Below are 14669 nucleotides of genomic sequence, written 5' to 3' on the forward strand. Positions count from 1 at the left end.
AACCAAACCCTGAAAAGGATGTCCGTGACCGCCAGTGGCAGTACAAGACAAAATGGCAGCCCCCTATCATGAAGTTTTTCTGCTCAATTCATATCACACAAACAAGTTTAATCAGAATGCACTGTTTTGACTAGAACATATCAGTTAAGACAATTTTTGATTATGATTTTAATAATATCTTTATTTTTCTGATTGTAGGTTAAAATGATGTAGAACTCAACCAAATTGAAACTGGTTGGCCACCATACTGAGCTACATTAAAGGTGCAAAATCTCAGAAGCATGACCATGACAAGAAAGTACTGGGCTCCATCATGAAGTGTACGGGACATCAAGTGTCGAGTTATGCTGACTTCATTTGCAATTCATATTCCTTTGGGCGCGTCCTCGTGTGGGTTCTCCGTGTCCGGCGACGACTACGCTTCACTTCACGACTTCTTTCCAAGTGAGTGAGTCAGCAGAGAGGAGTAAAGTGTTTATGCAGAGTAAACATATAGTACATTATAGTCTTAACAACAGTGGACTCCAAAGTCACTAAAAGAAGGCAATGAATAAGAAAAGGTACTTTCTGGATCCCCCAGTGATCAAAGATTATATGCTTAAAGGAGAAAGATTTACCAAGTGGTCGGAGGTGAGTAAATATTTAAAGACAATTGCACTTTTGTGTTGAACTTCTTTTCACAAATTCTTATTGACTTCACTAATTTTAAATCAGCTATATATTTAGAAGAATAATCCAGGTGATGTTCTTATTCAGTATATTTAAACTATTTGCAACTTTCCAAATTTGCCTATCAATGGTGCACATTTGTGGATGAATTAATATTTTACTTTTTATTTGCTTGTACAAACATTATTCTTGGATTCTAGGATACTTCCTGTTTCAACTACATGACCAAATATGGGACCCAAAAGGCTAAAATGAGCTGTTTAATATTGTGATTTTGTTTTATTAAAAATATGTCTCCTTTAAGGACTCCAGCAAGACTGTTCCTGTCACCATGAAGATGGATACAAAAGGTTTTTACCTGTACTGGACCAACCAAAGCAAGGTGACACCAACAGTCCATGCCAATGCACATGCTGAGCCGTGTGCTCTGTTTTGGGCCATCGGGCGAATGTTTAACACGCAATATGTGAAAGTGGTTCTGGATCCATGAGACCTGTGAGAAAGCTGAGAGCTGCATTGGATCTTGCTGTGGCCTGCTGTTTGTGGAGGCTATTGATTGGTGCTGATTCAGAGCCCGTCAACCTGCTGCTGCACTTTGCAGCTCAACATCTTTCATGTTCTTGCTACTTCTCAGAATGAGGCAACTTTTGTTTTACAACACATCATATATCGGGAAAAATCCACTGAAGTCGACATCAAACATAGACCTGGCTTTTTCGTGTCTCGGAGCTCAGCCATATTGGCACTGTATTGTGTAAAAGACAAGTAGAATTCTATTTTAAAGGAACAACTATGCACGGTGCACACAAAATAATGAGTTATTGTTTGCTAATCAAAGTCAATTTTTTTTTTTTTATCCAGTCTTGTGCCATATTTGGACTCGTGCCTACGTCCTGAATTCCATAATGCAGATGACTGTCTGCTTCTTGTTTCTAGGAGACAACATTCTTGGATGTTGCTACCATCAGAGATACTAGAACAGGAAAATATGCTAAACTTCCAAAAGTAAGTATTATTGACTGTAAAATCCACCAACTGAATTCACCTTGTAAGAATATCTGCAGGTATGCAAATAAATCTCTCAAGCACCATTAGTATGAGAAACATATTTGCATTGCAAATATGGCAATGGCCACATGATAACAGGTGCGCACAAATCACCATAAACACACAGCTCACGCTGAGTCATCCTTTCCATAGATACTCGGCGAGTCAGACTCAAGGCAAGTTGACTTCATGAATCATGAGCATTTTAAATTCATATAAATGTAAAAAGAAATACAGTAATCCCTCATTTATCGCGGATAATTGGTTCCAAAAACCACCCGCGATAAGTGAAATCCGCTAAGTACGGTCACCAACAAGAAGTACTGGGCAGGCTAACGAGTTAACGGAAAGATGCTAATTCGCGATCGTGCTAACACGCGAAAACGGACTTCTCAAGGAATGTAAACGAACATTTGGAGCAATACTACATTGTCCTAAAGGTTAGACACGTTTCCTCAATTTAGAAGTTTTATTTTGACTTTGAAATGTTTTTTTAATTTGGGTAAAAAAAATCCGCGATGTAGTGAAGCCGCGATAAACGAAACGCGAAGTAGCGAGGGATCACTGTAAGATGTTTTGCTTTGAGCAACCAATCAGAGGATGGAAAATGCTGATGTCATCAAGGGCTCTCATTGGTCAAAGGAACCATCTTAATGATGATGAAGTCATAAGTCATTTAAATCAGGTGTGTTTAACGAGTGAAACTTGGAAAACATGTCGGAATGCAGCCCCCCGAGGAAAGGACACCCCTGCGATTGTCAGTGCTTCCTTACCTTAATTTTCCGGCCCTGACCGCACATCACTGAGTTAATCTGCTGCAGCATCACGCATGATGACCAAGCTGATATTTTAAAGCTGCAATCCTGAAAGTTTTAGTCATCTCCCAAATTGAATATTAAACTGCAGATCAGTGCTTTTTACACTGAGAAAAAAAAATGCTTCTCCTACAAAATATGACAAGTACCTTAATCTTTGGCACATTTTATTGAATACCATTAACTGTCTATTTTTACAGCATCCAAAGGTCCGCAATGTGTTTAACCTCGATTTCCCAGACAGTAACCACTTGGCCAAAACGCTGACTGTTGTTTCTGGTCTTGACACCGTCAACTTGAACTATCATAACTTCTTTGCCTCCAAGGAAAAAGTGACACAGGTAATAAAGCGCAGACTGTTTTATTGGCACTGTCTGCTTCCTGCAGATGTTTACAATGCTGGCTTCTTGCTGATCCATCGCGGTGACAACAATGAAGCGTCTTTCTCTCCGTTTGTGGTCTTTATTAGAGTTTATGAATACAATATCCGGCTTTTATCAACAGTAATGAAATCACAATTGCTATCTGTTCAAATCCCCCCATGCACTAATCTCATTTAGTAGCTTCCTATTATGCCATTGCCCCCTTGTGGCGGCTTTCTGTCACTTCACATGATTTGATTGTTTCTCGTAAACATTGCAAACTCAGATAACGTTCTGATTAAATGTATACACCAGAATTGGGCGAATGACATTCTTGCCATTGCCTACAACGCTGCAAGAAATAATGCGTGCAGACAAGTCTTCTTGGACAAAATGTGAGTGGAAATCCTGTGTGAGCTTTTAAGTGAATTTGGTTTTAACTTGTTTTCCTGTCTAATACTTCAGCTATGTTCAGATTTGTCTCCAAACCAACAAAGATGGCAAGATCCCAGTGAAGAAGTAGGCTAATCACACATTTGAAGTGTTTGGGGATTATGAGTTTCATAACATTGGTCTACAATGCATGATTGTGTCAATATTGTGTGTATTTATCAGTATTTACAAGATTTTCCCTGCTGATAAGAAGAGAGTGGAAAACGCACTGGCATCAGCCCACCTCCCCAAAGGAAAGGTTGCAATTTTCCAACTTTCTAAATTTGACATCCATGACCGCTATCGAGACTTTACTAATGTGAATATTGTACGTTACAGTTTGACAGTATGAAGCCTGATGTCTTCACTGAATCAGCTTTCAAGTCCTTCTTGGCAAATCTCTGTCCTCGGCCTGAAATCTATGAAATCTTCACTTCTTAGTGAGTTAGCCCAAAATCATTTTTGTCATTATGTTTTAAGGCACAGGAGTCAAACTCAAGGCCCGGCCGGGGCCAGATACGGCCCGCCACATCATTTTATGTGGCCCGCGATGACAAATTGCGCATCAAATTCGTGTGTCATTACTAGAATTGCAAATTGTCTTCACTTTTAATAATCTCTTTTTTTTTTAAATATTTGACCAGTTTTTACTCGTCTGATTTGAAAACGAGTTATTTGTCAGTTTGTTTTGTAGTTTTTACTGTATATAATATGAAGTGCTCATACATTTATTTGGGTTGACAGTCATAATGGCCCTCCGAAAGAAGCTATGACTGCAATGAAAAAAAAAAGAGTTTGACACCCCTGTCTTAAGGGAATGTTGGATGGACTCAAGTGAAGGCAGGAGGAGTGCAGGGAAAAGTAAAACAAACTGTATGGGATTAATGGTATAGAAAATAGTGGGTAGTTATAAAACCTGGTTTGAGAGGCCACCAACTCACTCATGGTTGAGCTTTCAATTCAAGCATGCTTATCCTTGTGTGATGAAATTGCAGAAAGGTTTACATGGCTGAATGATGTAGAACACGTGCAATATTTGCCCTCCAGTTCCAATAAACCCACCATGACCAAGGAGAACTTTGCCAAGTTTCTCAACGAAAAGCAGAGAGACTCTCGGCTCAATGAGGAACTGTTTCCACGGCTACGGCAGGACCAGATAAAAGCTTTGATGCTCAAATATGAACCCTGCACCACAAACTGTAACAGAGGTGAGCTTCTTCATGGCACATTCTGCTTCAGTGTATTTTCCATCTACTACTGTATGGTCCTTCTTATAGGTCTCATTACCCCGGAAGCTCTCTTGTCCTTCCTGGTGGGTCCTGAGACTTCAGTGGTCATGCAGGACAGGCTGGCAAAATGTCATGACATGACCCAGCCCCTACCCCATTACTTCATCAAGTCCTCTCACAACACGTACCTGACAGGTCACATATATCTTGTGCATTTACAAACGAAACAATAAAAAAAATCAGACCTTAACATATATTTAATTCTCACCACCACTCTTCCACAGCTGGTCAGTTTTCCGGCGTGTCCTCCCCGGAGATGTACCGCCAGTGTCTTTTGTCCGGATGCCGTTGTCTGGAACTTGACTGCTGGAAGGGGAAACCTCCAGAGGAAGAGCCCATCATTACACATGGCTTCACCATGACCACCGAAATCCTTTTCAAGGTACTCCCATGCATACTGTCCATGCATGCAACACAATATATCCCCAAATGAGTGATATGGAATTTTTTTTTAACTGATTATGGGACCTTAGACACTCATGGCTCATTTTGAGGAGGCAGGTTAGACCTGATGTTGGTAATTTCACAAATGCAGGCCAGTGGGTATGCAATAAGGAGAGCTGTGCCACTACAACACAAAAAAAAAAACATACAGGAAGGCACCCCCCCTTCATGATCCCAGAATCAACACTTCCATTTAAGGGCAGTAGCAGCAGCAGCTCCTCAGGCCCAACAGTTTAGACAGAGTCATACTAATGTTTTCTTTCCGACTGAATAATCCTGTGGTGCTCTCATCATACATTTAATGCACCGTGTTGAGATTTCAAGCCTGCTCTATATAACCTAGCTAAAATAAAAAGGCCCAAACATTTTGTGATGCTTTTACAGGACGTGATTGAGGCCATTGCTGAGAGTGCTTTCAAGACTTCCCAGTATCCCGTTATCCTTTCCTTCGAAAACCATGTTGACTCGTAAGAGTACTTCCATGAACTCATGCTTCGTAATTCTTTTAAATGACTCTTATAGTCTTTTTATCCAGCATGGAAAATAAATAAGTGAATGTGGCACACACTTTTTTGTGCTTGGTTCTAGAGTGAAGCAGCAGGAGAAGATGGCCAACTACTGCAAAACCATATTTGGTAATGCCCTGCTGACAGAGCCTCTGGACAAATACCCTGTAAGTGCTCTAATGCTGCACCACAGCAGTTGTATATCAGTTCAACATTTTTTATGGCAGTGCATTAGTTGTACATCATGTACCCGGCGGCAGGCCATGCATTTGCTGTCTTGGCCTCATCCCCCAAAAGTACTCCATACCAAAACCAATCTCTAAGATTTTCCGTGTGAGCCACTGATATCGAATTCCACTTGTATCTTGTCCTTACTCTTTTGTATCAAATGTTAAGCTGAAGCCAGGACAGCAGATTCCAAGCCCGACCGAGCTCATGGGCAAGATCTTAATCAAAAACAAGAAGGGAATCCATAAAAGCACAAACCAGACAACCAAGAAGAGTAGCACAGCAATCAGTGACCAGATGACAACTGTTGCTTCACCACCACGTAACACTGACCTACTTTCCGAAGATCCAATCAAATCGACCAATCTGGAGAGTCAGGGTGAACAAGATTGATCCCACAAAATCACTCAAATCCCTTTCCGCAAATTGGCTTGCGCAACTTGTTTTTTATGATGCTTGATTAGATGGGGATATGGCTGTGGAAGATGAGGAACAAGAGGACACAGAGGAACAGGATGAAGAAAAAATGAAGACCTGTGATGAGGTGGAGAATCTGGAAATGTATCACCCTCGTCCTGCCGGAAAATATCAATTGAATTTCCTGTCAATGTGTCGTAGGGCACAGCTGGACAGGAAGTCACAGCATACGAGGCCATGTCATCGTTGGTCAATTACATCCAACCTAACAAATTCATCTCCTTCGACAATGCCAAAAGTAAATATTCCCTTCTTGAACAAAAACAGATTCTAGGATATGTTTTGCGTATTATTAACTGTTAAGAATGTTTTGTGTGATAATATTTTGGTCATTTCTTCCAGAAAAGAACAAGAGTTATGTCATCTCATCTTTTGTGGAGACCAAAGGGGAAGCTATGATTGCCAAGACTGCCATCGACTTTGTTGAGTATCTTTTCATGTTGCATAAGATGCACTGTAGCACAAAATATGGTAAGCTTTAATATTAAAACTCACAAAATTAATATGAAATGAATTCCATTACTCTTTAACACTCATCACTGTCAGATATAATAAAAGGCAGATGAGCAGGATTTACCCGAAAGGAACAAGAATGGACTCATCCAATTTCAACCCCCAGCCCTTTTGGAACGTGGGCTGCCAGATGGTGGCGCTCAACTATCAGACAATGGGTAAGAAAAAGCCACAGGCATCCCGGTGAAATAAATAAATTTGAAAAAATAAAAACATTAAAAAAATGAATTATTATTATTATCATCATCCCAATTTTGCTGTCAGAATTTCTTGCCTTCCTCCACAGCAGGTCAGTGTTGCACCTTCTCAACACTCGCATGTGCTCCACTTGCCAAACAGCTCAGCTCCACGTGCCGACGAGCTCCATGCCTAAAGAAGCTCTGTGTGTCTTTCCAGACTTCCCCATGCAGCTGAACATGGCACTGTTCGAATTCAATGGAAGGACGGGCTACCTGCTCAAGCACGATGTGCTGCGGCGCAATGACAAGAAATTTGACCCGTTCTGCGACAGGATTGACACAGTTGTTGCAATCACATTGACCATTAAGGCAGGTTCCACTGTCTCCGAGTGGAGTCAGTGTTTTAATTTTATCAGATTAATCGATGGAATCATTGATAGAATAATTCTAAAAACATTTTAAAATGACAGTCCTAATATCTACCTAGTGTCAAACTGCATTTTAATGCAGTCCGAGCATTTATCTGCTATATAAAAAAAAAAGTCATAACTCCTTCCCAGATCTTTTCTGGACAATTTCTGTCTGACAAGAGTGTAAAAACTGGAGTGGAGGTGGAGATCATTGGGCTGCCAGGAGACCCCAAGAAGAAATATCGCACCAAGTGGTCCACCACACCCAACTCTATTAACCCAGTGTGGAATGAGGAGCCTTTTGTGTTTGACAAGGTGTGTGCATCATTTCACCTAACAAAAATAAGAGACGTGTACATTTCAAATATCCGATATTATTGTTGACAGATTCTCCTCCCAGAAATGGCTTCACTCAGAATGGCAGTCCATGAGGAAAACGGCAAATTCCTCGGACATAGAATCATTCCCCTTGATGCCATTCAGTCAGGTCAGCCCCCCCCCACAAAAAAAATCACATTAATCTGCACGTTAATTTATTTTCACACAAAAGAGAAGCGGGGCATTCAAGGCCACTGGATTTTTGCTACCTTGCTGTTGCCTTTTCACTGAGATTTATGCCTGCAGGTTTCCATCACATTTGCCTGCGCAGTGAAAGCAACATGCCGCTCATTATACCTGCACTTTTTGTGTACATTGAGGTCAAGGACTACATCCCTGCTGCTTTTGCAGGTGGATTTATTTATTTTTTGCTTTGAAATATATTTAATTGCGGAGACAGATGGGGTTAGGAGCTTTTTTTTTCACAGAAAAACAACCACGTTTATTTCTCAGATTTTACAGATGCCTTATTCAACCCAACAAAGGGCACAGAGAAGACGACACGGACCCCAAAAGAGGTGCCTAAATAGTCAACATTCATTGTTTTATATTTTTATGTGCAATCTAAAATGATCACCAAATCCTGGCATAGCAAAAAAAAAGCAATATTGCTTGAATTTGCTGTATACTGTGCAATTTATTGAATTTATTTTTGGTTTTTTTTGTTTAAATGATCATTTTGGTTAATTATTTACATACAACAAATGCTTGCGATATTCCAGTGTTTTTAAGTGAAGATAATGTGCTGGAAACATGAAGTTGATTCCCACAATTTGAATTTGCGGGCCACATAAAATGACATCACAGGCCAAATCTGGCCCTCATGCCTTGAGTTTCACACCTGTAATTTACATGGTGTCAAAGTGAATGGATGTTTTCCCCATTAGTAAACTGTGAACTTCTCTGACATTACTTTTTTGTGCCCATGCAGTCATCCTCAGACTACATTTCTCCTTATGAGCTCCCTTTTGTGCCCCAAACTGAAGTGACAAAAGCAAAGGAACCAACAGGTAATGCTTTTTAGAAAGTGAATATTTTCATTTATTTATAAATAAAAAAAATATGTCTGATCACTTTGCCTCTCAGTGGAGGTGCCCCTTGTACCAAATCCACCCAGACTTGAGGTGAGTGACTCACCACCCCATGATGCTTCACCTGAAGATAGCGAAGATGACGCTGAAGAAGAGAGCACGCCAGACACTCCACAACTTGAAGACCTTCTTCCGGATGCTGAACCAGGAAGTTCCACGTCTGAAGAGCTTGTCCCCGAGGAGGATGTCATACAGCCTGAGACGAGCACCGAAGACATAGAAGAGTCAAGCAGTGACTCTATAAACTCGGAGCGAATTTCAAATGATGAACTAGTCGAGGAGGTGGTTCAAGGAGAGCCCGATCCATTAACTGCATCACTGGAATGTGCAGTGTCAGATAAATCATCTGCAGCATGTAATGAAGGTAAGTGCTGGCAATGCAAGTGAAGTAAACACAGAATAATACAGCCGAAATGATGTGTTAATTTATTCTCAAACCATTGTGGCCTCTGCCGACAATAAAAGCACGGTCTGTTTTCGCTGTAGTAACATCAACCGTGACAAATGCAGAACTGACACGGCACAAGAGCTACCTGAAGGTCATCAAGCGTCAGGAGAAAGAGACAAAAGAAGTGGAAAAGAAGTATCAAAGAAAAACAGAATTTTTAAGCCAGAAATATTCAGATGCTTTCAAGGACTGGAAGAAGGCCTTGCTGAAGAAAAAAGAGTAAGGAGATTTTATTTTATTTTTTTTGCATTTCTTAAAGGCCATTCAGGTCACTTATCACTTGCGTTGGAATTTGAGAGTATTTTTGTTGTCTCTGGAACAACAATTTTCCCTCGCTATTCGTGGACCAAGCCCTGCCGCGAATGATCAAAATCGACATGTAATTGAAACCTGCCAAAAAGGTTTATAATTGCCTAGATATACTATATGCCACAAAAAGCTGGTTAAACACCGGTTTTTATTAGACACGGCTATGGCCTGACTAAATGAAGCTCCTCACCTCCCTTTAACATAGTTGCTTGAACCAAAGATGGCACCAAATATTTTTAAATTAGACAAAACTTTAGCTTGAGCACAAAAGCAGCAAATAGGTGAGTTTTTCAACCAATAACAAACTTCCCCAAACAACACATTTGCTAAGAGTAAATTCATTAATTAATTAATGGTATTGTATGGAAATGAGTGCCCAATATTTTCAGTTCTAGCTCAAGTAAATTATTAGTGGATGCAGAGAGATGTGCTAAATTCTCTTCCCCTTGTGCAGCATAACCCAGATCGAAGCAAGCACATCGAGCTGCAGTCCCAAAACAGTGCAGGAGCACAAGCAAAAGCTGCAGGCTGAGTTGCATGCTCTATGGACGGAACAATGTGGACAGCTGAGGAAGAAGAAAGAGCAGTGTGCCACAGAGGTTTGTTAAATCTACAACAAATAAGTGTAAAATCAATAAGCTGCAATAGGCTTTGCTGAGATGATGATGTCACTTCCTTGTGATGTGACAGAGACTGGCTAAACTGATGGAGATGGCTAATGAGAAACACAGCATTGAACTGAAGACCTTGGAAAGGTGCCTCCTGACCTAAAATACATTTGGGACCTGCTGAGTTTATTTCATCTGTGTGTTGGGATTATAGACTCCCCGTGCTGCTAATATGCGCGGTGGAGGTGACGTGAGGTGAAACACCTGACATCTCGTAATGAGAAAACCTGGAACACTGAATGAATCACCGTGTGGTTCCTTGAATCTGCTTCCGCCAGCGTCGTGCTTGTGTGTGTATTTGTGTCCTTGTGTGTCCCAAGTCCCCATCTGGCATATGGTTATCGCGGAATAACTATTATCGAGAGGGTGTTTAAACAGCAGTTTTCAGCTGAGCTTTTTTAGCTCTCCGCCTTGACACTATAACGACATACTGAAGCGCTTCTTTCACTCCAAAGAAAAGGTCATGTCACCAATACACAGCCGTGAGGCGGTGGTTTCAAGGCTGAAGGTTGTTTATAGGGTCGTTTTTCATTCAAGCAAACATAATGAGACAGTAATCCTTTTTCTCGTCGGCTTCTTTGCAGTGAAATCAAAGAGAGCAAGAAGAAGATCAAATCTTCCTCACAGAAATCCAAGTGAGTATTTTTTAACCTTTTTATTCAAAGAACTAATCACCGCTAGATGGAAATAGAAATAATTTGGCATTAAAAAGGACATTTAAAGATGGAACAATAATTGTCTTCTCAGGCTGAAAAAAGCAATAAGCCGAGAACTGCTGGATGAGCTTGATGAATCTGAATGTGTGGTAAGTCTTATTGAAAATAGAATTCACTTTCAAAATAAAACATCCTCAGTTGCATGTGTAAAGTCTCTCATACTGCAGGCAATTCTTCAAAATGTGGACTGCATTTCCAGAAAATGGATCTTTAAAATAAAGCTGGAGTCTTCAAATCTAGTTTCAGAAAAATACAGTACATTTTTATATATATCACACCCGTTACCTATTTTATTTAAAAAATAAAAATAAAAATAAACAACTCTAAATGCAATGTTCTACTACAAAGTGACTTTCAGCATGAGGATTTTTTATTTACTGTGTACATTTTGACTACTCTGGTATTGTGTGGCTTTTTAATTGCAGAAAACACCAAATACACTTCAAATAAAATCTTCTTTGTTTATATTGACATTCATGTATACATTAAATCATGTAGACCAGGGGTGTCAAACTCGTTTTTTTTGCGGGCCGCATTGTAGTCATAGCTTCTTTCGGAGGGCCATTATGACTGTCAACCCAAATAAATGTATGAGCACCTCACATTATATACAGTAAAAGCGACAGAAAAAACTGACAAATAACTCGTTTTCAAATCAGACGAGTAAAAACTGGTCAAATATTTCCCAAAAAAAGATATTAAAAGTGAAGACAATTTGCAATTCTAGAAATGACACACAAATTTGATGCACAATTTGTCTTCGCGGGCCACATAAAATGATGTGGCGGGCCGTATCTAGCTCCTGGGCCTTGAGTTTGACACCTGTGATGTAGACATTCAATATAGAGGGTTACCATTCTTATTATGTGGAAGGGTACGTCCACATCACATTTTATGCTACATATGTAAGCAAACCACAATGCCCTTTGGCTAAATAATGCAAATTCTATCTATTCAACATTCCGCCTTTAAAAGAAATAAGCATCAGACTATGCCTCATGGACATGCGAGTGTGTCTGAAGCATTAATGTGACAGCTCACTTCTCTTCATCCAACACAAATAATAGTAACTATGGTAACAACAAGGCAGATGGTCTTGTGATTTGAAGAAGAAAAAAAAAAATCACTCAATGTCGTCCTCACACACATCTGTAAACGTGCTCCAAAATGTTGTTTACCCGTACAAGCACAGTGCATACGCACTTTTGAGTGTACACCCGGCTGGTCCATTACTCAGAGGCTGTTTACTGGAAGATGTCTAATACTCGTGTGGCCTATGACTCAACCCACATGGCTCTCCTCTGTTGGCTCATCAAGATTCAGACATTTGGGTTCAACTGAACTCAGTGCTTTACACATCCACTCCAAGCATCCTCGCCTCTACTCATTAAGGTCGCGGAACAGCTCATTTTGTCCCATTGAATCAGCGTCAGCTCATTAATTACATCGACTCTTTATAGCACAATAAGATGGTTAATCGGGAGAGTATTGACGAGCTGTGTGCAATTAGCCCTGCGTAAATAACACGGGGGCAGCATGACCTGCTATGATTTAAATGTATTGATCCTCATGCTCAGGTTTCATCCCAAGGGTGCATTTCTTTCCAGAAACACACACACACACAGCTAACTGATAGACTGCAGACATCAGGAGGCCACTTACTGATCATGTTTTTGTCATGTTGTGTTACAGTCTTGTGAGTACAGCATGCAGCAAGAGACTTTGATGTTGAAACAAACAGCCACACTGGAGGAGATTAAGGCTTTCACTAATCAGGTACAAGAGGACCTGATTTTGTAACCTTTGCACAGCTCAAGCTCATGTTGCCGTCTGTATCAGCTCCTTGTATTTTTTCATTTTCTTTCATAAAATCACAGACATCTGAAATTGATTGCATCACATCTAAAATGTATATTTTTTATCGATAACAAGCGCGACCAGTCATCAGAGTGCTGCTCTATGATGCATTTGGTTTGCTGTAAATGTCGTCATTTTTATTTTATTTTATTTGATTTTATTTTATTTTATTTTATTTTATTAACACATGGGCAACGATAGCCATTGTGTAGAGATTCTGGAGTTGACAGGGTCATAGTTTTGATTCCCGCTGCAGACAAAATGTAAAAATGGCAACTAGTTAGAGAGATGCCAGTCTGCTTGCTGGCTAATGTCAAAGTCCTCCAGCTCAAGTGGTGTCACTCTGAGGGCTCTGTTTTCGTAAACAGTGTAAATCCTGCATGGCATCTGGTGTGGTGTGTCTAGGCGAGCAGGTGGATTAGACCCCGTGTTTGTAATTTTGCAAAGCGGTGGATCTGAGAGAGGGTGGGCTGCACCACTGTGGGAGTGGTCCCAGCCAATCATCAGAAATCAAAGCAGTTCTCCTCATTCCCTTTTTGCACACACTCAACAGTGGCCGTCCCCCACTCCCAATCATTCACGTTACGATTAATGTGATAAGAGATGTATTGTTGATCAATTAATTTATCCTTGCGCCCCTACACATTTCCTTTATTGTAACCTTCCTCCTCCATCTGTGTGTCTGTAGCTTAATCAGGAGGCCCTGAAAGAGCACGAAGACAAAATGAGGTCTCTACCAGCAGAGGTGATGGAGGCTGTCAACGCCTGTGTGGGCGTCCACTTCCCTGAACTTATCGACAAGGCGACCACCAATAGAGCAGAAGGGTCAAACGTCTACGGAGATGTTTTTCTAGGCTAGATGAATTTTGCTTCCTAAATCTTGATCATTCGGTTCTGAAAATTCAATGACAGTCAGGTTTCATTTTATGGTGGATTGCAGTTAGTATATGTGTGAGACATACCATTTTGCTTAGATTAATTAATACTGTACGTATGTATTAACATAATACATAATACAAATTTACAATTTTGCATTGCATAGTATTTAAGATCTTATCAATGGTTTATTTTAGAGGATATGAATGACTTATCCAGTTGTACAATGAAGCAAAACGTATTGTCAGAGAGGGAAGTCAGCAACTGGACTGCACACAATGAGCAATTGTCACACTTTAATATGACACCTTATGAAAATCTCCAAGAGCGCAAAGAATCCATGCGGGACTAATAGCAAAACTTTTGTGGACACAGAGCTGCTAAAAGTCAATCCATAATACAGACACGTGATTTGTACCCACTCATGCACAGCTTCATACATGGGACATTAAAATAAGGGGCACAAAGCAATGTCCTCATCAGAGAGAGCCACTTATTTCTTCAAGTGTTGACAAGCACCAGCATGCATTTATTAATGAACACAGATTTCTCTCTGACTCACCATCCAACGCAATCTGGCCTCTTCCCTCACTTCCTGTTTTTTTTTTCTTTTTCATTTATCTGTACGTTCTTCGCAATCAATGAATTGACTGGCATTTAAAATTGGATGAAAGACGGGCGACAGCTTGTGCCTGAGAGTCCCGCCACCTCTTGCACAACACAGATGATCTGTGAGTTTCTCCAGTGCGAATGTTTCGAGAAACAGATCAAACCCGACGACACTTGACTGCACCAATACTGGGAGGAAGCCAAAAATAAAGAAGCTAGGTTTTTTTTTCTTCTTAATAAATTATAGAGCAGCTGAAAAAGCAGACATTCCGAATGCCGAACTGACTGCATCAAGAATAGCATTGTATGTAAATTTAGAAAGAAATTGACCGGAATGAAAATGAGA

At 40.4% G+C, this 14669-nt stretch overlaps 1 protein-coding gene across 2 annotated transcripts; it reads left to right on the forward strand.

Annotated features, from left to right (window-relative positions):
• Positions 1–209: 209 nt before the first annotated feature.
• On the forward strand, positions 210–13945 carry plcb2 (phospholipase C, beta 2). 2 transcript variants are annotated; one of them, XM_037242067.1, is made up of 32 exons: positions 210–444; positions 974–1051; positions 1606–1674; positions 2732–2872; positions 3209–3288; positions 3359–3412; positions 3509–3584; positions 3665–3765; positions 4373–4533; positions 4603–4749; positions 4839–4996; positions 5443–5525; positions 5647–5731; positions 5961–6171; positions 6257–6336; positions 6411–6507; positions 6612–6696; positions 6816–6940; positions 7179–7330; positions 7522–7686; positions 7759–7858; positions 7996–8100; positions 8203–8267; positions 8681–8759; positions 8836–9204; positions 9327–9507; positions 10052–10196; positions 10288–10352; positions 10850–10900; positions 11013–11070; positions 12674–12757; positions 13527–13945. In XM_037242067.1, the coding sequence occupies exons 2-32, from the start codon at positions 1001–1003 to the stop codon at positions 13695–13697; spliced, it is 3594 nt and encodes a 1197-aa protein (XP_037097962.1). In that variant the 5' UTR covers positions 210–444; positions 974–1000; the 3' UTR covers positions 13698–13945. The 2 variants fall into 2 exon arrangements, with proteins under 2 accessions (XP_037097962.1, XP_037097961.1); XM_037242066.1 differs by having other exon boundaries at positions 444–630.
• Positions 13946–14669: the final 724 nt, after the last annotated feature.

The sequence above is a fragment of the Syngnathus acus genome, chromosome 22 (assembly GCF_901709675.1).
Source record: "Syngnathus acus chromosome 22, fSynAcu1.2, whole genome shotgun sequence".
In the NCBI taxonomy this organism is placed as follows: domain Eukaryota; kingdom Metazoa; phylum Chordata; class Actinopteri; order Syngnathiformes; family Syngnathidae; genus Syngnathus; species Syngnathus acus.